Raw genomic sequence first — 25759 nt, forward strand, 5'->3', positions numbered from 1 at the left:
GAGTTATGTGCTGGAATAGAAGAATAACCCCACGGTTGGCCCTCCTTTGAGGTATTTCAGAATTCTTAAACTTGTCTCAAAATGTTTATCAGTTGAACAATCTAAGAACTGACTTAGTTTAGTCACTGCATACAAATTTCAAGTCTAGTATTTATGAGATAGAGTAATCTTCCTATAAGTTTCCTGTATTCAGAAGTTGAGGTGAGAAGAGTGCCTGAATGTTTGGACAACTAAGTTGTATAGTCCATAAGAGTTGTGACAAATTTTACATTGAGCATTCCATAGACTTTAAGTAGGTCGCTGCAATATTTGCATTGACAATAATCCCCACTTGCTGCGGGCTACCTCCATGCCAAGAAAATACTTACAAAAAAATATTACATAACTAAAAAATTGTAAAGTAAATATAGTTAACTACAATTAGTTAGATAGAAGATAGAAGGTAGTTAAGATTAATTATACTGATTAATTGTATGTGTGACTATAATTAATCAAGTTAGTTAGCCACTTATTACTTGTAGAATAGATAACTATATATATATATATATATATATATATATATATATATATATATATATAGTATAAGATTGTAAATTAAGTTCTCATTTTTACAAATTTTCCTTTTCTTTTGACTCCAAGAAAATGCATAACCTCTTTGTCTCTCTCTCATTCATTTTTCTCATCCATCTTCTTCACCTTCTTGATCTCCGTTCTTCTTCTTCTCAACGTTCGAACTCATACAACAAAGATGATGAGAGTTGCTTTACCATTCTCACAGCTCTTTCATCCTGGTGTGGTGAGCGTGGTGTCACGACCTTGAACACACTCTAACGCTATCGTGCCGGCATTCGGACTTACTCAACTCTTGAGTTAAGACCAAGTCAGCCTAACCCTCAGTATTTAGCAAGAAAACTAAGAACACAAGAGAAATGAATCTTTGGTGGAAAGAACACTTTATTACTCAAGTGTTTGTTACAAATGACTCACACTCCCTCAAACTCCAACTCTCATCTCTTATTTATACCAAGGTTCTGAAAACCGGTTCGAACCGATTGAACCGTGAACCGACAAGAAAGACGAATCGAATAGAAAGCATAACCGGGGAATTTGAAAACTGGAGTTGAACCGTTGAACCGGCCGGGAATCATTCGATCGAATCGAACCGGGACCCAGCCAGTTTTTTAATTTTTGTCCAAACGGCGCCGTTTCATTCATTGAAACCCTAATCAAAGCTACGCACTCTCTCACTCACTCAGTCACTCATTCTCCTTCCTCTCACATGCGCCTCTCATCTCTATCTCCTCCCTTACTCCCACATTCTTGTTCTTCAACCTTTGAACTGGAATGTTTTGCTACTGCCGCTGTTCTTCTTCGTCGCCGTTCTTCAATGTCCAACCACCGCTATCATCTGCACTGCAACAGGCCAACAACATCGTCACAATGCGCGTTCCGCCTCCTTTTTGGCCGAGCTTCCACCGCTGTCTCGCCGAGGTTCTACTACTCTTCAAGCTCTGTTCCCCCGCGCTCCAGCCCCTGTCTTTCTGTTTGAGCTGCTTAGCCCTCTGTTCCGACCTCTCCTCGCGTGTTAGAGCCGTCGTTCAACCACCGTTCTATTTCTGTTCAACCATCTCCGTCGCATTTTAAAGCTCCAGCTCCCTCTCCTTGTTCTGTTCGAATTTCAAAACATGCTCCAGCCTAAGGTAATTTATTTTCCTTTACTTGTTCTTTCTTGTGTTAATTATTCAGTTATTATTTTATTTAATTGTTGTCTTTAATGATTAGTATGTTGTTCCAGTTCTTGTTTTGTTGTTGGTTTGCTATATTTTAAAGATTTAGTTGTTCTTGTTATTTTGATTTTTAGTTCTAATTGATCTTATTAACTTGTTAATTTAATAAATTGATGTTTTAGTGTTGTTCTTAACTTTTAAATTTTAGATTGTTGTGTTGTTCTTGACCTTTTGATAATTTGTTAATTTTATAAATTATTCTTGTTGTGGTTTGCAGTTCTTGATTTGATAAATTGTTCATGTTATAATGTTGATTTGATAAATTATTCATGTTGTTGATCTTAATTTGATAAATTGTTCATGATGTTGATCTTAATTAATTGTTCTTGTTATTAGAAAGAGAATCGAATTGAGGTATATCAATTTACAGGTAGCTATAAATTGAAAAGAGGACACTCACTGGGCAGAGCTCCTTTGTTACTTCATTAAATATTTTTTTTTATTTCTGATGCAACACCTGAGATTAAGAATTGAATGGAAGATGAACAATATTGACTTTCTTTTCATTTGTTTATTTGAATATGAATTCAAGATTCTGTAAAACTAAATTTTACTAGGAATCCTACAACTTGCCCAATATGTTTCAGTTCCTCCCAGGCTGACCCAACATACTATGTATGACAGATTCAGGTTATGATATAAATATGGAATAGAAGAAATGGTCTCAAATGGTTGATTGGTGCTCACCTCATCAGTGGCCTCAATACACTGTCTGTCTAATTCACCCAATCTTGCCTTTACATACTCTCCATTGCTGAATGAACAACACTCATGACGCAACAGAAGACTGATAGTGATCAAATCAAATACATCAAAATGTTAGCATTCTCTATGCAGCAATTTGACATGTAATATGAAGATGGTGAATAATTGAATAATTGAATGGTTTGTGACTGATTATTTAGTTTTTTTATTATTTGATTTTTGTGTTTGTATTTGGATGAGATTATATATCGTGGTTGATGTAATACTTTTAATTTGGATAATATTTTAAAGTTTATATTAATCTATAATTATATTTTTGTGTGTTTATTTATTATTTTATTATAAAATGGTTATTTCGGTTGAACCACGGTTGAACCAATAAACCAATGAACTAGTAGCTAGAGCAGTTTGATGACCGGTTTAGTTTTCAGAACCTTGATTTATACTCATCCACCTCCTTAATGGATGGTTAGGATTAAATATAATCAACGGTCCAGATTAATCATCCAGAACTTTCATTACAAATATCTATCCTACCATAACTTTTTAAATACTTCTAGATTATTCCATACTACCTTTCAAATTTCTATATACATTCAGACTCTTCTAGAATACTCTATGACCTTCTAGAGTCTTCTAGAACTTTCTAAGGTCTTCCGAGACCTTCTAGGACATTCTAGAATATTCCAAAACCATCTAGAGCATTCTCAAATACTCTAGAAAACTATACAAATACCGTTAAATCTAACCTTCTAAAATTTACCGTGACATTCTCCCCCACCTAATGCGCAGACATCCTCGTCACGTTCTGTTCATGATAGCGCTCTAGGTGTTCTTAGAATTTCCACAGATCCTCACGAGCTTCCCAGCTGGTTATCGGGAGTCCTTTCCACTTGATCATGTATTGGATACTTGGTGGTACTCCTCTTCGTCGCACAACGTGATTAGCTAAGATCTCTTTGATTTCTTTATCAAAGGATCTAATCACCACAGGCGGAGAACAACTCGAGTCACCTCTATTCAGTTCATCTTGGTCTTCATGATATGGTTTAAGCATACTTACATGGAAGACCGGGTGGATCTTCATAAAGGGAGGGAGTTGTACTTTGTAAGCAACCTTCCCAACACGTCCAATGATCTTAAATGGCCCTTCGTATTTGCGGATTAAGCCCTTATGAACCTTGCGAAAGGCTTTAAATTGTTGTGAAAGAAGTTTAATTACCTTATCTCCCACTTGATAGCTTGCATGCCTCATCTTCTTATCTACCTATTTCTTCATCCTCTGATCTTTGTAGCTTTATCGAGGTAAGAACGAGTGACATCTTGTTTGGGGCTTAACTTCTTCTGAGTTTGGAAGTAACTTGTAGCCACATTGCCTGTCTTGACGATGAAGTGTGAACCAAGCAAGTAGTGGCGCCAAGTTCTTAAATAATGTGCTTCATCTTGCGACTCTCAAAGGTAATAGGATATCCTTCTTGTATCAGAATTCCTCCAATAGCGTAGTCAGAAGCATCAATGTGGACTTTAAACACCTTCGAGTAATTGGGCAGTGCTAGTATTGGTCCTTCTATAGTAGCAGCCTTCAATTCATCAAAGGCCTTTTGACACTCCTTTGACCATTCCCAAGAGTGATTCTTCTTGAGAAGATCAGTTAATGGTATAGCCTTGGCGGAGTATCCATTGATAAACCTTCGATAGTAATTAGTCAACCCAAAGAATGACCTCAATTCAGATACCTTATTTGGCGGCTCCCACTCTTTGATAGCATTCACTTTTTATTTATCCATGCAGAGAGTTACATCTTTAATGATGTGTCCCAAAAAGTGGACTTTGTCCCTTTGTAAAGGAATACTTTTCCTTCTTTATATATAGATTATTTTCTCGTAAGATCTTGAACACGGTTTGTAAGTGTTCTACATGTTCTTCCAAGGTATTGCTATAGACAACAATGTCATCCAAGTAGACCACTACAAACCGATCAAGATAAGGACGAAAGATCTTGTTCATCATGGTATAAAAGGTCGCAGGAGCATTGGTTAAGCCAAAAGGCATCACCAACCACTCATACGATCCATACCTCGTGACACACATGGTCTTAGGCTCATCACCATCGGCAATCCTCACTTAGTGATATCCTGATCGCAAATCCAGCTTTGAGAACCACTTAACTCTACCAAGTTGATCAAACAAATTGGATATTAAAGGAATATGGTATTTGTTCTTGATGGTTACCTTGTTAAGTGCTCGACAGTCAATGCATAGTCTCAATGAACTATCATGCTTCTTTTGGAACAAAACTGTTGGGCCATAAGGTGCCTTCGATGGATCGATGAATCCAGCATCTAGCAAATTCTTGAGTTGCTTCTTCAATTCCTCAAGTTTTGGCGGTGCCATCCTATAAGGTGCTGAGGCAGGTGCCGTTACCCCTGACTCCAATTCAATCTTGTGGTCCACCTTCCTCCTATGTGGTAGTTATTTTGGCAACTTGGGAGGCATCACATCCTTATTTTCTTTAAGGATTTTTCTTGATTTTGGGAGAAACGTCTTCTCTTTCAAATGTTGACTCCTTTTGTAATAGAGTTAAATATGTAATCTCTCGCTTCTTGATCCGTTTCTTGAGTTGCATAGTAGAAAGCATCGGTAGTCCTTTAGCTTTACAGACTATAGGAACCATGCATGAAGACCATTTTTCCATGACGCATATTATATCGTAGTATAGAATAGGTATTATATTTGCCTTCCTTTGTAAATCGAGTCCGATGACTATTTTGAAATCGTCCATGGATGCTACTGAAAAATCCACAAGACCCTTCCAAGAACCAAGAGTCATCTCAACCTTTTTTTGCTACTCCCTTAAGGGGTTCACCAGTGGTATTCATAGATTTGAACCATCCATTCTTTTCGGTAATTTTCAACCCAAGTCTCTTTGCTTCATCAAGTGTGATGAAGTTGTGTGTAGCACCAGTGTCGATCATAGTCATAACAGGTTTTTCATTGATAAAGGCTTTGACATACATCAAGCCTTTCTTTTCTGCCATGCTTGCCTCTTTTCCCTTCACAGCATTCATGAGTTGGATAGATCCAACACACTCAGTTACTTGAGATTGAGCCTCTCGTTCCTCGACGATAGATGCCAAAGTCCCTAACTTGTGACAGTCCTTCATTTGGTGTGGTTCTTTCCCACAAAGCATCCTTCTTTAGGCACAAAAGTCTTCTTTTTTTCTTCGTACTCTTTCTTTAAAGAGTATTTTTCTTTCTTTTTGGTTGAGAAACTCTTCCCATTGTCTCCCCCACCTTTAGTAGAGCTAGGTTTGGAGGAATACTTGAGTTTAGAGTCTTCCCTATGATACTTAGTGAGTGATTCGACCACCACGATGGTTTCATCGATATCCTTAACATTTCTTTTTTGTAGTTCTTACTTTGCGCAATGTTGGAGTCCATCAATGAAGAAGAACAATGCATCCTCTGATGCTAAGTTGGGGATTTGAAGCGTGAGAGTAGTGAATTCCTTTACGTAGTCGCTAATCATACTCTTGTACTTCAATTCCCTCAACTTCTTCCTTGCTTCATAAACCACATTTTCAGGAAATAATTGTCTTTTCAACTCTGTTTTGAAATTTTTCCATGTGCCTATGTTGTAAGTACCCTTCTTCATATCTACGTATTTTCTCCCCCACCACAAAATAGCATTATCAAAAAGGTAGAGAGCTGCAGTGCGTACCTTTATTGGTTCTTCGACCACCCCTTGGCCTTCAAAGTACCTCTCTATTTTTCATAGGAAGTTCTCCACCCCTGGCTAAGTTCTCCACAAACCACTTGTACTCCCTCTCGAACCTTACTCTGATACCAAATTGTCACAGTTTTGGACACACTCCAATACTACCGTGCTGGCACACAAACTTACTCAACCTCTTGAACTAAGACCAAGTCAGCCTAACTCTCAGTATTTAACAAGAAAGTTAAGAACATAAGAGAAAGAAAGTTTTGGTAGAAAGAACATTTTATTACTTAAGTATTTGTTACAAATGACTCATACACCCTCAAACTCTAACTCTTACCTCCTATTTATAACTATCCACCTCGTTAATGGATGGTCATGATTAAATCTAATCAATGGTTCAGATTAATCATCCAGAATCCTCATTACAAATATTTATCCTACCACAACTTTCTAAATATTTTTAAATTATTCCATACTACCTTCATACTTCTATATACATTCAGACTTTTCTAGAATATTCTATAACCTTTCAAAGTCTTCTAGAATTTTCTAAAATCTTCTGAAATCTTGTAAGACATTTTAAAACGTTCCAAAACTATCTAAAATATTCTCAAACCCTTCAAAATACTATACAAATACCTATAAATCTAACCTTTTAAAATTGACGGTGAGTGTGGGGTGGCGAAGGCTCCAATCATTAGATCGAACGCTGAAGGGTCTTGGCTCTGTTTCTTTCAAGCATCTGAGTTTTCTTTCGAGCAATTTGCTTCTAGTAGCAAGAATCGATGGCAACCGGTCCTACCACTCCTCTGTCTCATATTGATTTACAAACCCTAACAAGCCTGTTCAGTCAGTTCAATCAGATGCAACAAAATTCTAATCGTGCTAATTTGAGTCCAATTTTGGATCCAACAAGCCACTACTACTTGCATCCGGGAGAGAGTCCAGGTACTCCCCTAATTGCATCGATTCTCAACTTGAATAACTATCATACCTGGGAGACATCAATGTCGAGAGCTTTAAGAGGTAAAAACAAGATAAAATGTATTGATGGATCACTGCCTAAGCCACCTAGTGACGATCCGCTGTTTGAAGCCTGGGAGAGATGTAATATGTATGTGGTATAATGGCTGAATCTTTCTTTGAGCCCAGCCATAGCACAGAGTGTAGTATCGATCAATGACGCAGCAGATTTATGGAAAGATTTAAAACATCGTTATTTCCAGGGAGACATTTTTTGCATTACTGCAAAGCAAGAGGATATGAGTATCACAGATTACTTCACCAAGATGAAGGGAATTTGGGAGGGATTAGATAACTTCAAACCAGTTCCATCATGTGAGAGTTGTCATGAAACATGTAAGTGTGGATTGGGAATAATGAGAGGCTATAGGCAAGATACTAGGATGGTACGATTCCTGAGAGGTTTAAGTGATCAATTCACCACTGTTAGGTGATAGCTAATGCTTATGACGCCACTACCAACAGTTGAAACCGCATTTTCTTTGCTCCTCCAGCAAGAAAGGCAGAATATGGACCCCAATGAGTGCAAGGCCCTGGTCGTGGCTGGTCTAAATCAATCCTCTCATGAATTTGCACTAGCTGGAAGAGGAAGAGCTGCTAGAGGCAGAAGGGGAAGATCCGGATCAGGAAGAAGTGGAAGAGGTTTCAAGCAATGCACATTTTGGGGTAGAAGCAAACACATTGAGAATGTGTGTTACTGTAAACCTGGCTTTCCACCTCATATGAAAGACAATGGAAGGGAAAGTGTGGTCAATAATGTGACAATTGGCACTACTGATGAAGTAAATGAGAAATTCAGCAAATCCGCTGGGATAGTGAATGGGAGTTCTGAAGTCAACTTCTCAACAGAACAGAAGCTTGCACTATTGGCTCTCTTGGATCAACAAAGATCAACAAGCACCACTCACAATGTCAATCAAGTTCTCACACTCCCATCCACACCAGGTATATCATTCATCATGTTGTTAGCAACCTTTAGGCCTGACTCTTGGGTCGTCGACTCAGGCCACGGATCATGTTGTATACTCAATTCAATAATTCAAAAGCATTTATCACATAAAACCAGTGCATGTAAATCTCCCCGATGGGACTCAAACCATAACCGATGTAGCTGGAACTGTTGAATTCTCTAAACATTTCCATTTAGTGCATGCATTGTACACCCCAACATTCAAGTTCAATCTCATTTCAGTTACAAAGTTGACATCTAACCTTGGCTGTCAATTCAGTGAGATACAGGATTGTCTCTCCAAGAAAATGATTGGAGTAGCTGAACAAAGACGAGGACTCTATGCATTTGAAAATTTGAAAACAGTAGCATCAACAACGATGAATTCAGCACTGACATCAATAGGAATGCTTGGGAGCTCAAGTACATTAGGCACTACAAAAGCATGACATCTTAGATTAGGTCACATTCCCATTCAGAGATTAAATGTAATGTAAACAAAATACGATTTCATTGATAATAAGGGTGATGTAAACCCATGTGACTCATGTCATTTTGCAAAACAAAAAAGAATTTCTTTTCCTTTTAGTTTGTCTAGTTCAGAATCTGTATTTGATTTAGTTCATATGGACATTTGGAGGCCGGTTAGTGTCCCTTCAACAAATGGATACAAGTATTTTCTAACAGTAGTTAATGATAGAAGTAGATATACCTAGCTGTTTTTTATGAAATCTAAAGCTAAAACAAGGCCTCTTGTGCAGAATTTTGTATCTTTAGTTCAAACACAATTTGAAAAAACTGTTAAAATCATTAGGACTGATAATGGTGTTGAATTTAACATAAGTGGATTTTATGAATCAAGACATAATTCACCAAACATGTGTTGAAACTCTACAACAAAATGAGATTGTGGAGAGAAAACATCAACATATATTGGAGGTGACTAGGATTCTTATGTTTCATTCAAGGTTACCAAAAGGACTATGGAATTTTGCAACATCTCAAGCCATTCATATAATCAATAGATTACCATGTGAGGTGCTGCAAAATTCCTCACCATATCAGCTCCTAAAAGGTAAACTACCAGAGATTGGTTACCTAAGGGTATTTGGTTGTATAGCCTATGCTTCTATTTTAAGTGGTCAACAAAAGAAATTAGATAGAAGAGCAAGAAAATGTGTTTACTTTGGCCACAAAGTTGGCACAAAAGGTTATATTTTGTATGACTTAAACAGTAGAGAAATATTCCTTTCAAGATATCTCATTTTCTATGAAAATGTTTTTCCTTTTGCTGAACAAATTGAACACAATCCACATAGCAATGCACCACCTATTAATCATGTGTCTGTTGATTCTTTTGGGTATGCACACACATTAAATGAAGACATACATGACACATTGCATCCACCTGCACAACATGATAATCATGAAATTAGTACTACAAAACCCACCGTATCTAATAGGGAGTTACAAACCTCACGTACCTAGGGAAGCCCCACCCATTGAGGTTAGAAGATCATCTAGGATTAGAAATCCTCCTTCATATTTAAAAGACTTCCAATGCCTAACTGCATCCTCATCTAACTCTTGCCTCCAATCATGTTTTAATCTCCAATCCTATTTCACAAATGTTGTCTCATGAGTCAGCATCCATTTTAGCTGCATCCATGCATAAAGAACCTAAGACTTTTGAGGAGGCCATTGTTGATTCGAATTGGACAAAGGCCATTAATGATGAGTGGCTGCTTTGGAGAGAAACCACACTTGGACACTCACCAAGCTACCAGTTGGAAAACGGGCAGTAGGAAGCAAATGGGTGTTCAAGCTCAAGTTGCACCCTAATGGATCCATTGAAAGATATAAGGCGAGGCTGGTTGCACAAGGGTTCACTCAGACTAAAGGGGTGGATTATAAAGACACTTTCAGTCCGGTGGTGAAGATAAACACATTTGGGATTGTGCTTTCTATTGCTGCCATCAAGGGATGGTATCTCTATCAACTAGACATCAATACTGCATTTCTCCATGGGGATTTGGATGAAACTGTATACATGAAACCCCCCGCAGGCTTGGCTATTTCAGATCCTACTCTGCTGTGTCGTTTGGACAGGTCTCTTTATGGTTTGAAGCAGGCAAGCCGGCGATAGAACACCAAGCTTGCTGCCTCCTTGGTTTCATCCGGTTATGTACAGTCTCGCCATGATTATAGCCTCTTCACCAAAGCATCTTCTACTGGTTTTACTGCTATTTTGGTTTATGTGGATGATCTTGTATTGGCTGGGAGCCTGGGACTGATCTGCCTGAAATCCATGCTCACCGCACTATAATGAAAGAGCCGTGAGAATGGTGAATCAACTCTCATCATCTCTGTTGTATGAGTTTGAACGCTGAGAAGAAGAAGAACGAAAGATCAAGAAGGTGAAGAAGATGGATGAGAAAAATAAACGGGGGAGAGAGAGAGCTCGCGCGCTTAATTTACAATCCTATACCAAATACATATATATACTAGTTACCTATTCTACAGGTAACAAGTGGCTAACTAATTTGACTAATTACAGTCACACACACAACTAATCAGTACAGTTAATCCTAATTACCTTCTATCTTCTATCTAACTAATTGTAGCTAAATTAACAGTTTTTCAGTGATGTAATACTGACACAGCAGGGACACGACACGCGACACGCCGAAACGCGAATTTTAAAATCTTACATGACACGGGAACACGCATATATATAAAATATAAAGTATTTTTTAGATAAATTGTAATCATATTTTGATATTTTATTGATATTAAAATATAAAATAAAATTTTTAATTATTTTTAATATTTTATTTTAATTATATCAAGTATTTAAAATATTTTTTGCTTTAATAAATAATAATATATACTATATCTAAATTTATTTTAAGAATAAGACTGGACACGCGGACACGTGATGGTATTTAGGTGTGTCCAGGCGTGTCCGGAGAAGGATTTTTTATTTTTTATTAAGACACGGACAGCAGACACGCGTGTCGGAGTCGGACGAGTGTCAGTGAGTGTCGTGTCCAAAATATGTCGACACGCGACACGATAACTCAACGAAGTATCCGTGCTTCATAGGAGACAGCATAGTTGAAAAACTTTAGATAACCATCCAATTAGTTTTGCATGATTTTGCATTTCACATGCAAAGCAAATTCGTTTTATTCCTAAGCTTTTTCTCTTTGCCACTCAATTTAACATTATGCTTATGATAAGCTATACAATATAAACCAAAACCAAAAACAAAAACATTGAACAGAGCTTGTGAGGCTAGCTGTTGCGGTTACAAGTGAACTGGCGCTTGGTGGTTGATGTTGGGAAATTATTTAATTTCTTAATTTGTTTGAGTAATATATATATATTAATTATAATCACAAATTAAGCTATTTTAAATTAAGTGACTGGTAATTTCATTTATTGTTATAAATACTAAATTGAATAAGTTATAATTACTTTTAATTTAGAATTAAATGAGGATACAACTAGATACTATATCTATTTGGACTTTAGATACTATTTTATTTGGGTTTTAGAGTTTAATAGGTGCTATGTTCAAATATAAATAGTGATTTCAAGGTTTTGGTCTCCAAGATATCAAAGCTACCTCTATAACTCTTTTTCTCACCAGAAGAGTTGCAATTCAGCCCTATTAGGAATAAAAAAGGTTTTGGTTGAGAAAGATCAAAGAACCAAACTCTTCTAATCATGCTCATGAATTCAAGTATGTTTTTGCGTTCAAGTATTTCTTTCTTAATGATTTAACATGGATGGTTTGGGGGTTAAGGAATTCTAAAAAAATTCCATTGTGGCTAAGGCAGGGTTTAGCAGCAGCACTACACTGAAGAAGAAAAACTACTGCACAAAAATAAAGAATCACGAAGAAGTGAAGAACTATGATGCAGCAATGCACGGATGTGGTGTGTGGTGTGGCAGGCCCTAAATCTAATTTCCAATTTCTAGTTTAACCAGGTTGATCCAGATTCCAGAGGATCCAAACCTTGGTCTTAACCCGGTTGGGTGATTTAGACAGATAAACTTTTTGAGTAAACTCTCTTATATTGTTACTACGTAAAAATTAAACTCATTTTAAATAGTATTAATTTACTTCATTAAATTCATATCAAACTTATTGATTTTTATTTACTAAATATGTAAAATATTACCGCATGTGAGCAGTCAAGATAAGCTTGAAGAAAAGCATTCTTTCAAAGTTTCTTATCACCTTCAAATTCTGGGATGATATTGATCTCGATGCGCATATTTGACGTTATTTGTCATACAGTATATCATAGCACAAGAAATAGTGCGTGACAAAGCATTTAAGTAATATTCTTTGTTAACCATACATACGTAAACACGTCCTCAGTACCCCAGCTTAAAAAAATGGGTGCGGAAATTCATAACCAGCGTATATCACTTACATTTTCTAGTTCCTAGAAATACATACTCCTATGGGCAACTCTTTACAGGGGTTACAGTTACACTTAAACAGAAACCTTCGCCCAAACAGATTCCGTTGTATATTTTACTTCACAACCTTTGGGCAACTCTTTCATATAAATCGCGGGGCCAATTCCTCTTCATATTATTTGCAATGAAACTCGCAATCTGCAAAAAAGCATATTTATGTTTAGCCTAAATCCAAGAGCAGATGCTGAAAAAAGATATTAAAATTAACATTCCCATATTCCCATTGAGAGGCACCACTGGAAGAGAGAGAGAGAGAGAGAGAGAGACCCCCGCATCCCGCATTAACAGAGAAAACAAATTCTGGAGAATAAGGGTACCTCAACAAGGGCTACTAAAACAAGGATGAAAACCCAGGGAGAAAAGGGGGGATTCACAAGAAAATACCTTCGCCCTTAAGGCACGGAGTGATCCATCGGAGTCCGTCACGTTGTCCAGACAAGTGAGAGCAACCTTCAAAAGATCCGGGATACAAACTTGGACATGAGGAGATAAGTTTTCAAACACATCGACAGCAATATCAGGGCCTCGAGGATCTAGAGGAAGAAATGGAAGTTTAGCAATCTCCCTTAACGCCTCAACATGATGCCCCACTCTGGCCAATTTGTGAATTGACAGTATAGACTCAAGTTGTCTCAACACAGTTTGCTGCTCAAAAACATGGTCTCTCTCCTGAAGACTGCAAAATTAATCCAATCAATCACTTTATAAAAGATGGAACTTTAAACCCTAAACTAGTCACATTGAATGAACAGCAGATTAAGTTTTCATACTTGAATGCAATTGATCATACCACCTCCATTTGAAGATTCATAAACCAAATTACAAGGCTCTCAAGTGCACTATAGTTATGAAACTAAAAATTTCTAATTATTCTGATAGCTAACAAGGAATAGAAATGCACTCTTGGAATTTCCAAGTTACTTAAGAATCCCACACAATTAAGGCCTCATAGTTTAGTAATATGACCATGCACCATGGCATTCTTGAAGGAAATTTCCTGACTCAAATATTTGTAAAAGAAAGAACCAGAATAAGCCATGAAATCTCATAGAATTTTATAGTTGACACAGGTCTTGCCTTTGGGACAGCAAAAAGGGGGAAGAAAAGAGGGAGGGGGGAAAAGAGGGGGGGTTGATTAATTCCATGGATAAAAGATAAAAACGATATTCAGGGCACAATCAGCAAGGAATATGATTTTCAATATAACCTGACATCCGGATGATAATGGTATGTCTCCAAAATCTCATTGCCAGAATGGATAAGCCCGGCTGTCTGGCTCTCGCCATCTAACCTTCCACGGAAAAGGGCACAAATAGCTTCAGACAGGCACTTATTAATGGTGTCCAATGCCATTGAGAAAGACCCCACTCTCTTCTGAATTTCTATAGACTGTGCCAAGGGGAAGAAAATCCAGAATTAGCATAAGCAAATGAATAGGATAGATGAAAACCCAGTAATCCACAAAGAAGGAGAAAAGAAGTAATGGAAGGAAAAAGAAGGATGAGGACTAAAATCAGAGTGAGATGCTTCTGACTTGGACTACCTTAATGCTTATCAGTCAGGTCATGTTATAATTCAGTAAGAACAGATTAGCTCGTGAAACAGTAACATGATAAAGAATGACGTTACCTTGTTATACATCCCAGCCTCCTGACACTGGCAAGCAGCTTCAATTAAGAACTGTTGCCTTGCTTTTGGATCTGTCACAAAACGACCCAATTGACCTTCTTCTCCAGCACCCCTTGGACCCAGTAAAAGGAATATTCCTCCATCCCTTAACAATATTTCAGTTAGAAGCTGCTTCAACATCAAACTTCTTTGCCTTTGCTGATCAACATTACCTCTACCAGTCCATGAAAGCTGCCCACCGCCCACTGCAGCAGCAGCTTGTGCATAATATTCTAATGCCATTTGGAGATCATCAAGACGCAAATACATAGATCCATACTGCCTGATAATGGTAGACACTTCTGCATAAGCATCCATCACTCCTAATTTTTGCCTAGCACCTTCAGAGAGGATACCATGATCAGCTAGCACAATTGATAGGTGAGCAGCATCAACATTATATCCTTCATCTCCAGTTTCCTTAGACATGTATAGCACAGCTGGAAGCAATTGAATGCTTAAAAGCAAAATATAGGGATAAACCATAGGATCTTTTCCATTTTTAGTATAGTATGATGGCTCAAATTTATTCAGGTAAGTTTGTAAATCATCCAAACTGTATGGAACCAGGCCATCTCTTAGAACAATAGATGAAGGTCCACTAGGGCAGTCCCGCACAGCTGACAATTTGAACCACAAGAAATCCTCTATTGTACTGAATAGAGTTTGGTCTCTAAGCATACGATCAATATGCCTTCGGGAACCTGATATGATGGCATACAGCAGTAATTTTTTCTTGTCATATGCAGCTCGACCTACACGATCACCAGTTCTCAACATTCTTTCACATTCCTCCATTGCAGCAACTGCAATCTCTTCTGGCACCATTCCTCCCGTATTAATCCATTCTGTGAGCTGTCAAACACATTAAATCAGTCAGTAAAAAATATTACACCACAAATTAGTAAAAAAACAAACGTGATGGTTATAGTATGTACCAAAGGAGCAAATTGATGTGAAGCACGGGAAGAGAGAGCAACATTTCTTGCTTCATCATAATACCCAGTTCTTAAGCAAAAATATATCTGTCAAAACAAAAAATGGAAGCTACTGAGCAATAATAATCGCAAGAAACAAAATGTATTAGAAATATTAGTTTTATACCACAATAAGCATTAATCAAATATAACTAAATTGATAAGAAATGAAGTATCCTAGACCTGCTGCCATGTAGTATCAACAGGAGGCTGGCGCCGAGCATCCCCAGCATCAAAATCCAGTATTCCATAATCCCTTAACCGAATCTGCACACCAATATCTAAAATCAGGGACTTCAAAACTTTTAAATGCATGGTACAATATTTGATATTATGCATAAGCTTCATAATTAGACAAACCCGAAGGAAGGCACGGATTCTTTGCAAATTCCCAACGCCGCCACCAAGAGCAGCCTACCATTTGATCGAAAAAGCAACCAGAATATAAGGACCAATATGACACATGCACTCTGTCAGAAATGAACAAAGAACAAGCAGATGAAAGCAAAAAGGAAAAAAATTGAGAGAAGCTTGTCAAAGCATTTTCAAGTGATACCCCTCAATAGCATAGCATGCCAAGCAAACACAGACCAAATGTAGAGTAAGAGAATATAAGACAAGAATTAATTATGCAAACTAATTGTTGGTGTAAACAATGAAATTTCATTCAAGCTCTATTTTATTATATTAATAAAGAACAAGCAGACAAATGTAAAAGAAACTATAAAGGCTTGATAAGTTTGTGCTTAAAGCAAACCCTCAAAAGAATAGCATGCAAAACAGGGTGAAGGGCAGAACTGAAAAACTAGATAAAATCAGCAACCAAAGGTTGAAAATTTCTCTGCAGATTAAATCATGAATAACAATTTACTTGTGCAGGATGACTTTGTATGGTATCCATGACATATTTCTCATGTCCCCATTCAAGATGGCGTCTCGCCCCAATAATCAATGCCATCCTTTTAGAAACATTCTGCACGGTTGAGTCCTCATCCAACAGCATCTGTATACATGAACAAGTTATGAAAAATAAATTAGAATTTCTACTTTGCCCCATGTGGAAGCAAGAAAGTTGAATTCAAAAGTTTTTCTTCTGTTTTCTCTGTTAACAGTGATAACAGAATTACGAAAGTACAACCTGAACAAGGTGCCATATCTTCCGCATCGTAACTGATTTTCCACCACTGGCTTCAATGCCCAAACTTTCATATGCAGCCCTGAAAGCTGCAGCAGGCTGACAACCAAAGGGGAAAAACTCGTAACATACTTATATGTTGCTAAACACACACTACAAACTCTCAACCTACCTACACTAAAGAAAAATAATTATATGTACTGGGAAGGTAATATGTTGAATCATATATCATTGAACAGTGAAGATTTCAAACAGCCAACTTCAGCTACTTTATTTTCAATATCCAAGATTTCAATATAATGTATAAAATCTCATGGTCTAAACTTAAATGAGATGGAGAAATAAGGAACATACTTTAAATGGTAAACCAGATTCCCTTGCTTTATTAAGATTCTTAACAACTTCAGCATATAGAGATGCCTTTTTCTCCATAATAGGCCTGCTGCTCAGAGGAACAATATCCATGCCAGACACACCAGAAGAAACTTGTGGACCGGAAGCCATTGACACAACCTGACCTGAGTGGGTACCAACATTGCTGGCAGCAAGCATGTTTGTCCTAGGCAATGTTGAAATTCGACTTAAACTCTGAAGGAAATCACGCTTTTCCTTTTGCCAATCCTCCTGCCAAACAATGAGTTCTAACATGCAGTAAGAAGTTGAGCAACACATGACACAATAATCATTTCATCTATGACCTATCAATGTCATTAATCACTAGTCACTATATATAACAATATCAAGAACAAAGGGTAATGTCATAATCACCAATAATCCAACATGAATATTAGGTAAAATGGTCATCCAAACTATAAATTGCAAATGTTAAAATGAGAAACCTTCACAGAGGAAAAAGAAGGATTACAAAGAAGGTTAAATCCACCATAAAGATAGACATCATCATTAAGGAAAGCAAACATCTAAAACATGGCAGAAATAAATAATCCAATCAATACAATAAATCTCTTCAACTCCTTTTGCTCACACCGGTTACATAAGCCACAAGAAATCTAAGGATTGCAATTTCTTGTAAATTTTCAAGCCATTCTTTTAGGATCAAAGAAATTAAAGAAAAACAAATAATTAAATACCACACACCCATAACAATTTCTTATTTGAATCAATGAAAGGGCAAAATAAAAACCGCATCAGTATGCCAAAAAAAAACGGTTCTCCACTACCAAGAATTCTTATCTCAGTGGATTTACAAGTATACTTACAGAAGATATATCTAGTAAGAATGGCACACACAAATCAAGAAGATTTATCCAGTAATATATATATATATATATATATATATATATATATATATACACACACTCTAAATTTCGGGGAAAGTTCATAAAAATAAGTAAAAACAAAAGATTATGCTATGAAAGAATGCATCACCCTAACCTCCAAAACTTTCATCATATAGTCATTGAAACTCCTAAGATTGTCTTTCTGAGCTTCCTGGACAGCAGATACCATTGCCATTTCATGAACCTATAAAGGAAAACAACACAGTATACAATATCATCAAATTCCACTTGACGATGTAAGGTGTGAGGGGTTTTAAAATTTTAAGGGTTTTCAAAAAGGGAATAGAACCTCCAGATACAAACACCAAATACTTTTGCTTATAGAACAAAGGAGGCAGGAGGTGGAAACATCATTTATGCAATCATGCTACAATATTCTAAGCAATCAACTTACAATGTAAATGAAATTATGAATTAAACATGATAGTAAACGCACTATGGATTACAGAAAATTTAAAAGTAAAAATTACCTGCTGCAGATACTCCTCGACACTTGTGGCCTCCACAGGAAAAACATCCTCAAAAGTTGTCTGCAAAGAGAGAGAAAAATAACAGAGAGGAACAATGTCAGCAAATAGTAGTAGTTGATTGAATAAGCAGTAAAGCCATCTGAAGATAAGTACCTTCAATTCAAATGACTTCAGGTCCCTTGCAAGTTGCTCTGCATTTATCCCCTCACGAGCAAGGAGCCTATCAACACATGGGAAATTATAATATAGCCATAAAAAGTTTCAATGCATCATCATCGACTTTATGATGATTTCCACATGGCACATGCCCTTGCAAGATGTAAAAATAAGTTATTGCTACATTAAAAAGGGCCAGAAGGAAACCAAAATAGATATAGTGATATCTTATTATGTAGCTTTTTAAGTAACCTGGACCTTTACTAACAAGAAGATGCATAATCAGATGCATTGACATGCCAGGACCTAGGCAGCAGACCCAAATTAGTTGGGAACAACTATATACTATATACTATATATATCATTTGGAGGGAAAGTTTCCTAACAGCTCATTGCACTCCAACTAAACATAAGATACTCAAATTTATTTACTTCCTGCCTAAACTCTAGCGTCTAGGTGGTTGAACAAAAAGATATAGTAATAAATAAATAATAAATAGAACGAACAATAATGAAAGCATACCTTGTTGCAGCTATCGATTGTGAAGGAGCCTCGGTCCTTAATGTCTTGGATTTCAGCTTCTTAGATAATGCTTCTAATTGGTCTAAGTTCCTCTGAATAAAGTACGAGAGTGAAGTCAAAATCAGAGATCTAAGTTCCTCTGAACTATTACATAGTCAACATTCGATTTCCCTTTGAAGGAACAAAAATGTTCACTGATAGAAAGGAATGCTAATTCATATACGCCATCAAATTGAAGCTATCGTTGATCCATAACTAAAATGTGCAAAATTGTATCGACTCTATCCTCAGGAGTAATGAAAGTCGGTTAAAAAATCTTTTGATAAAAAAGAGAGATGATGATGATGATAGTAATAGTTAAATTGCTTGCAATATGTTTAACGGCAACTTGATTGAACGGCATTGAGATTGAGAAATGCGGAGAGAAATGGAAATGGAAAAAGTGGGAAAGCAGAGAGAACCTGAAGAGGAGGGAACTGAGCGGAAGGAGCAGCTTGTTCGAGAAGCTTGGAGGAAGAATGAAGGAGATCGCTCCAGCTACTCAAGTCTTCGTTGGCCATGGCGCTCTCCAATTCCAAACAGCCAGGGAAAGGGAAAGGGAAAGGAAAAGGGTTTTAGTTATCACTTAAAGCCCTAAAATTTGAAACCCAATTGTAACCTTCGGGAGTCGGGACGATCAAAACCCGACCCATCTTTTAAGCATTCAAACCGAACCGCTCAGCAATAGCGAGTGAATTCGCTAAATTTAGATTCTCTAAATTTTAAATTTTATTTTAAAAAATAAAATATAATTTTTTATTATTTATTTTATAAATAAAATTAATAATAAATATAAAAGAGAAACTATTAAATAATAATAAAAAATTATATTTTATTTTTTAAAGTAAAAATTTACAATTTAAAAAATTCAAATTCGATTCAGTGATCCAAATTATCCAATTAAGATATCAAATCTAGTTGAACCAATTTAATTAATATAAAATAAAATTATTAAAAATTTATTATATAATTTTAAATATTTAAATTTAATAATTTTTAAATTAATAGAACTCAAAATTTCACAATTTTACATAATAATTTATTTATAATTTATCACAAAAATTAGATCAATTTATGAAATTTATCGATTAATTATTAATTCGACTATTTTTTATCAGATAATTTTTTATCACAGTTAAAATTGACTAAAAAATCAATTTTTGATTAATCCGATTAAATTAGTTAGTCCGATCGATTTTTAAAATTATGTCAAGAAAATAGAAAACTGACATATTTAAGAAATAATTTGAAAAGAAATTTTTACATAATATTATATTATATAATATATTTAAAGATAAGGGCTAATGTGGATGAAAAAACATCCACAACTAGTAATAATAAAATTATTTCTGTTCTTTTTCATATTCTGTAATAATAAAATTACAAATTTCAAGTTTTGTCTCATTAAATTTAAGTTTATTTGTATTGTGATAGTTTTTTATAATACTTATTTATTGAGGAGTGTTAGGGCCAGTAACTTTTGTGATTTGTAGCCATCAAATAACCATTAATGATGATTTTAATGGTGTGAAATTGATGTGAAATTGATGTGAAATTTCATCCAATAACTCACTTTTCTTTGCTGGTTACATGTTGGTTAAAATTTAAAAAAATTGCTGGCCCCTTAAACTTTTTTTTATTTATTTTATATTGGGTCAAATAGAACATATTCGGCTTGGCTATAAAGTATAAAGTATAAACCATAGATTTTATATTATTATTTCTTTTGGACAGAAACAGAACTAGAGATTTTATTTAATTCATCTATGATTCTTAATTCTAAAACAGAAATTATCGCACTCATGTCCCAAAAAAAAGAAAAAAAAAACTCTCGCACTGTTACAGTATGGATGACCACCAACCCTTTATCCAATTAAAAGGTGCTTGGATAATACAAACCTTTAATGTAGATATGCCATCCTTTCCAAAGCTTGAAAAAGCTAATCTTGTATAACTATAAATAAGGCTTCATAGCCTAAGGTACGAGACACAACAATAATAAAGAAAATACTTTCTTTCTCTCTCTTTTCTTCTACAATAAAGCACTCATTTACTTTTCCTCTTCATAGAATACTAATATAATATTAATAATATTATCTTTATAGTAGTATAATAATATTGGTAAATATTAATAGTAGTATTTTTCTTTATTTTATTACTTCTTTCCTATTTATTTTACAACACGTTATTAGCACGAGACTCTGATCAAATTTTAGGAAGACTTCAGGTAACAAATTTTTATTATGTTGACTTGAATATAATGTTTTTGATATATCTGAAAATAATTATTTATCATGGATACTAGATATTAAAATCCATCTTGATTCAATGGATCTTGGAGATACCATTAAGGTTGAAAATAATACATCCAGAAGGATAAAGCCAAAGCCATAATTTTCCTTCGTCGTCATCTTGACGTATGATTGAAAAATGAATATTCCACATTAAAAGATCCTGCAAATCTATGGAAAGACCTTGAAGAAAAGTACAATAATCAAAAGACGATGATACTTCCTCAAGCCCGATATGTTAGAGAAAATTTTCTCGATCTTCCATGTCTCAAATGTGCTCCTGTAGTAGCAATCGAGAAAAATGTTTTAAAAATATTTTGACCTAATTTCTTACCTTCTTGTTGCTGAGCGCAACAATGAGTTACTCTTAAGAAATCATGAAGCGCGCCCAGATGGCGCCGCCCTATTTCCTGAAACAAATGCGGCAAATTATAACCCCAGAAGAGGTAAATGGCAAGATTTTGATAACAAGAAAAATTATGGAAGGAAAAGAAATTATGTTCACAAGAAAGAATCTCACCAGAAGTGGGATAAAGAAAGAAACAATGGGCAAAGTAAATCAATTGAGGACAAATGCTTCCGTTGTGGTAGAAATGACCATTGGTCACGTACCTGTCATACCCCAAGGCACCTAGTTGATCTTTATCAAGTATCCTTGAAAAAGGATGACAAAGGAAAGGAAACAAATTTTGTTTCAAATGATGAAAATTCCACCACTCATTATGATGTATCTAATTTCTTTAAGGATTCTGAAGGAAATATTGGCTATTTGATCAATGATGGAATAGTTTGATATATGTATGTGTTTGTTAAGTATTCATGTGAATAATTTTACTGTGCATGCACTTCTACTCATTTTATTATTATTATCATTTGTTTTTTGAAGAAAAATGGTAAGGACATATTCTAAAGATATTTGCCTTGCGGATAGTGCAAATTCGCACACTATTCTTAGAAGTACTATATATTTTACCCATCTTGTGCCAAAAGAAGAATATGTTAATACTATTATTGGCTCGGGCAATGTGATAGAAGGCTCCGGAAGAGCTATAATTTTGTTTTCTGGAGGAACAAAATTTATAATAAATAATGCACTATTATCTACCAAGTCCCTGAGGAACTTGTTGAGTTTCAAAGATATTCGCCGAAATGGATATCATGTTGAGACAATGAATGAGGGAAATCATGAGTATTTATGTATCGCAACTCATGATTCAAATAAGAATGTTATATTAGAAAAGTTACCCTCACTTTCATCTGGATTGTATTATACCAAGATTAGTGCAATTGAATCACATGCCATTGTAAACCAGAAGTTTACTAGCCCAAATGAATTCATAACTTGGCATGATAGATTGGGTCATCCGGGAACAATCATGATGAGGAGAATTATTGAAAACTCTCATGGACATTCACTAAAGAACTAGAAGATTCTTAAATCTAGTGAATTTTGTTGTGTTGCATGTTCTCAAGGGAAGTTAATTTTAAGGCCATCACCAGTAAAGATTGGATTTGAGTCCCTTGAATTCCTAGAAAGGATTCAAGGTGATATATGTGGACCTATTCATCCACCATGTGGATCTTTTAGATTTTATGGTCCTGATAGACGCATCTTCGAGATGGTCACATGTGTGCTTATTATCTTCTCGCAACCTGGTATTTGCAAGATTACTGGCTCAAATTATTCGATTAAAAGCACAATTTCCAGAAAATCCAATCAAAGCAATTCGTCTTGATAATGCTGGTGAATTTACTTCCCAAGCTTTTGATGCTTATTGTATGGCTAATGGAATAAGTGTTGAACATCCAGTAACTTATGTTCACACACAAAATGGGTTAGCAGAATCACTTATTAAACACCTCCAATTAATTGCTAGACCCTTACTTATGAGAACAAATCTCCCAACCTCGGTTTAGGGGCATGCTATTTTACATGCCGTAGCACTTATTCGTTTGAGGCCAACGAGTTACCATCAGTTCTCTCCTATGCAATTAGCATTTGGCCAGCAGCCAAATGTTTCCCATTTAAGAATATTTGGGTGTGCGATATATGTTCCCATTGCACCACCTAATCGCACCAAAATGGGACCCCAAAGAAAATTGGGGATATATGTTGGATATGATTCTCCCTCTATAGTGAGGTATCTTGAGATACAAACGAGAGATGTATTTAAAGTCCGGTTTGCGGATTGTCATTTTGATGAATCAAAATTTCCAACATTAGGGGGAGAGAATAAGCTTCCTGAAAAGGAACTTAATTGGAATGCATCATCGTTGATGCATTTAGATCCTCGATCAGGGCAATGTGAACTATAAGTTCAAAAGATTATACATTTGCAAAGAATAGCAAATGAATTGCCTGATGCATTTTCCGATACAAAGAGGATAACCAAATCTTATATACCAGCGAAAAATGCCTCAATTCAAATTGATGTCCCAGTAGGACAAGCAGCCACTGAAGCAAATTCACGCCAGAAGCGTGGCAGGGCGAAAAATGCCCCAATTCGAATTGATGTCCCAGTAGGACAAATAGCCACTGAAGCAAATACACGCCAGAAGCGTGGCAGGCCTGTCGGTTCCAAAGATAAAAATCCTCGAAAGAGAAAAGAGGTAAATACTATTCCTGTTGAAAAAGACACAGTAAAGACACCTACAGTTGTCCAAAATTCTGATATAATTTTAACGCCAGAAGACGTTCAGGTACTTGAAAATTGTGAAAATGACGAGATCTCGATAAATTATGTCTTTACAGGAGAGAAATGAGACCGAAATAAGACAATTGTCAATGAAATATTTGCATATAATGTGGCATTATCATGCATAAAAGTAAGGATCTTGAGCCAAGATCAGTCGAAGAATGTCGACAAAGGAATGATTGGCCAAAATGGGAAAAAGCCATGAAGGCTGAGTTAGACTCACTTGCAAAACGTGAAGTCTTTGGACCTGTAGTCCGTACACCAGAAGATGTAAAACCTGTTGGATACCGATGGGTATTTGTGAGAAAACGAAATGAGAAAAATGAAGTTGTACGCTATAAAGCCCGACTTGTGGCACAAGGTTTTTCACAAAGGCCCGATATAGATTATGAAGAAACGTATTCTCCTATAGTGGATGCGATAACATTGCGTCATTTGGTCAGTTTATCTAGATATCATAAACTGCATATGCATTTAATGGATGTGGTAACAGCCTATTTGTACGGCTCATTAGATTGGGATATCTATATGAAAGTCCCTGAAGGACTAAAGATATCTAAACCATCCAGTGAATATTTGCAAATGTTATACTCAGTTAAATTGCAAAGATCTTTATATGGTCTAAAGCAATCTGAACGAATGTGGTATAATCGTCTTACTGAGTATCTGGCCAAAAATGGATTCAAGAATGATGATATATGTACGTGTGTTTTCATAAAGAAAACTGCATCTGGATTCATTATAATTGCTGTGTACATTGATAATTTAAATATCATTGGGACTCTTGAAGAGATTCCAACAATTATAAAAACTCTAAAAGAAGAGTTTGAGATGAAAGATCTTGGAAAGACTAAATTTTGTCTCGGCCTGTAGATCGAGCATATAAAAAATGGGATCTTTATCCATCAAACAACATACACAGAGAAGATCTTAAAAAAGATTTTATATGGATAAGTCACATCCCTTGAATACCCCAATGATCGTAAGATCTTTGGATGTGGAGAATGATCAATTCCGTCCTAAAGAATGGAATGAAGATATCCTTGGTCCTGAAGTACCATATCTTAGTGCCATTGGAGCGCTAATGTATCTTGCTAATAATACGCAACCTGACATATCATTCGCAGTGAATCTACTAGCAAGGTATAGTTCCTCTCCAACTAGAAGACATTGGAGTGGAATTAAGCAAATCTTTCGATATCTTCATGGAACGGTTGATATGGGATTGTTTTATCCCTATGGATCTAAATCACAACTAGTTGGCTATGCAGATGCTGGCTACTTGTCTGATCCACATAAAGGGAGATCTCAAACAGAATATCTGTTCACATATGGTGGTACAGCTATATCATGGAGGTCCACAAAACAGACGATAGCAGCAACCTCCTCTAATCATGCTGAAATACTCGCGATACATGAAGCAAGTCGCGAGTGTTTTTGGCTCAGGAGTTTGATCCAATATATCCTGTCATCATGTGAACTGATTGACCAAAAGATAGCTCCAACTGTCCTGTTTGAAGATAATACAGCATGTATTGCTCAACTTAAAGGCGGATATATCAAAGGTGATAGAACAAAGCATATTTCTCCCAAATTCTTCTTCACTCATGATCTTCAAAATCAGGGGACAATTGATGTCCAACAGATCCGCTCAAGTGACAATCTGGCAGATTTATTCACGAAGTCACTCCCAAAATCCTCCTTTGAAAGATTGGTACATGAGATTGGGATGCGCCGATTTCGAGATATTAAATGATGTTGGCAAGAGGGGGAGACTGTACTCTTTTTTTCTTGGTCAGGTTTTTTTCCATTGAGTTTTTC

At 36.0% G+C, this 25759-nt stretch overlaps 3 protein-coding genes across 3 annotated transcripts; 2 read left to right on the forward strand and 1 right to left on the reverse strand.

The window, feature by feature from the left end:
- Nucleotides 1-6886: 6886 nt before the first annotated feature.
- On the forward strand, nt 6887-8773 carry LOC107612010 (uncharacterized). The gene is made up of 2 exons (XM_016313857.3): nt 6887-8181; nt 8466-8773. Exons 1-2 carry the CDS (start codon nt 7677-7679, stop codon nt 8495-8497), a joined length of 537 nt encoding a protein of 178 aa, XP_016169343.1. The 5' UTR covers nt 6887-7676; the 3' UTR covers nt 8498-8773.
- On the forward strand, nt 6999-7670 carry LOC148547470 (uncharacterized). The gene is made up of 2 exons (XM_088495455.1): nt 6999-7334; nt 7440-7670. Exons 1-2 carry the CDS (start codon nt 6999-7001, stop codon nt 7668-7670), a joined length of 567 nt encoding a protein of 188 aa, XP_088351581.1.
- A 3740-nt stretch (nt 8774-12513) lies between the features above and the next one.
- On the reverse strand, nt 12514-19577 carry LOC107613030 (nuclear pore complex protein NUP93A). The gene is made up of 15 exons (XM_016314863.3): nt 19374-19577; nt 18913-19004; nt 18387-18453; nt 18234-18293; nt 17858-17947; nt 16817-17086; nt 16466-16561; nt 16199-16330; nt 15688-15741; nt 15511-15594; nt 15289-15375; nt 14312-15205; nt 13890-14071; nt 13067-13358; nt 12514-12820 (listed from the first exon to the last, which is right to left on the reverse strand). The coding sequence occupies exons 1-15, from the start codon at nt 19470-19472 to the stop codon at nt 12743-12745; spliced, it is 2577 nt and encodes an 858-aa protein (XP_016170349.1). The 5' UTR covers nt 19473-19577; the 3' UTR covers nt 12514-12742.
- Between the last annotated feature and the right edge of the window lie 6182 nt (nt 19578-25759).

Source organism: Arachis ipaensis, chromosome B8 (genome assembly GCF_059453495.1).
Source record: "Arachis ipaensis isolate K30076 ecotype BB chromosome B8, ASM5945349v1, whole genome shotgun sequence".
Lineage (NCBI taxonomy): Eukaryota > Viridiplantae > Streptophyta > Magnoliopsida > Fabales > Fabaceae > Arachis > Arachis ipaensis.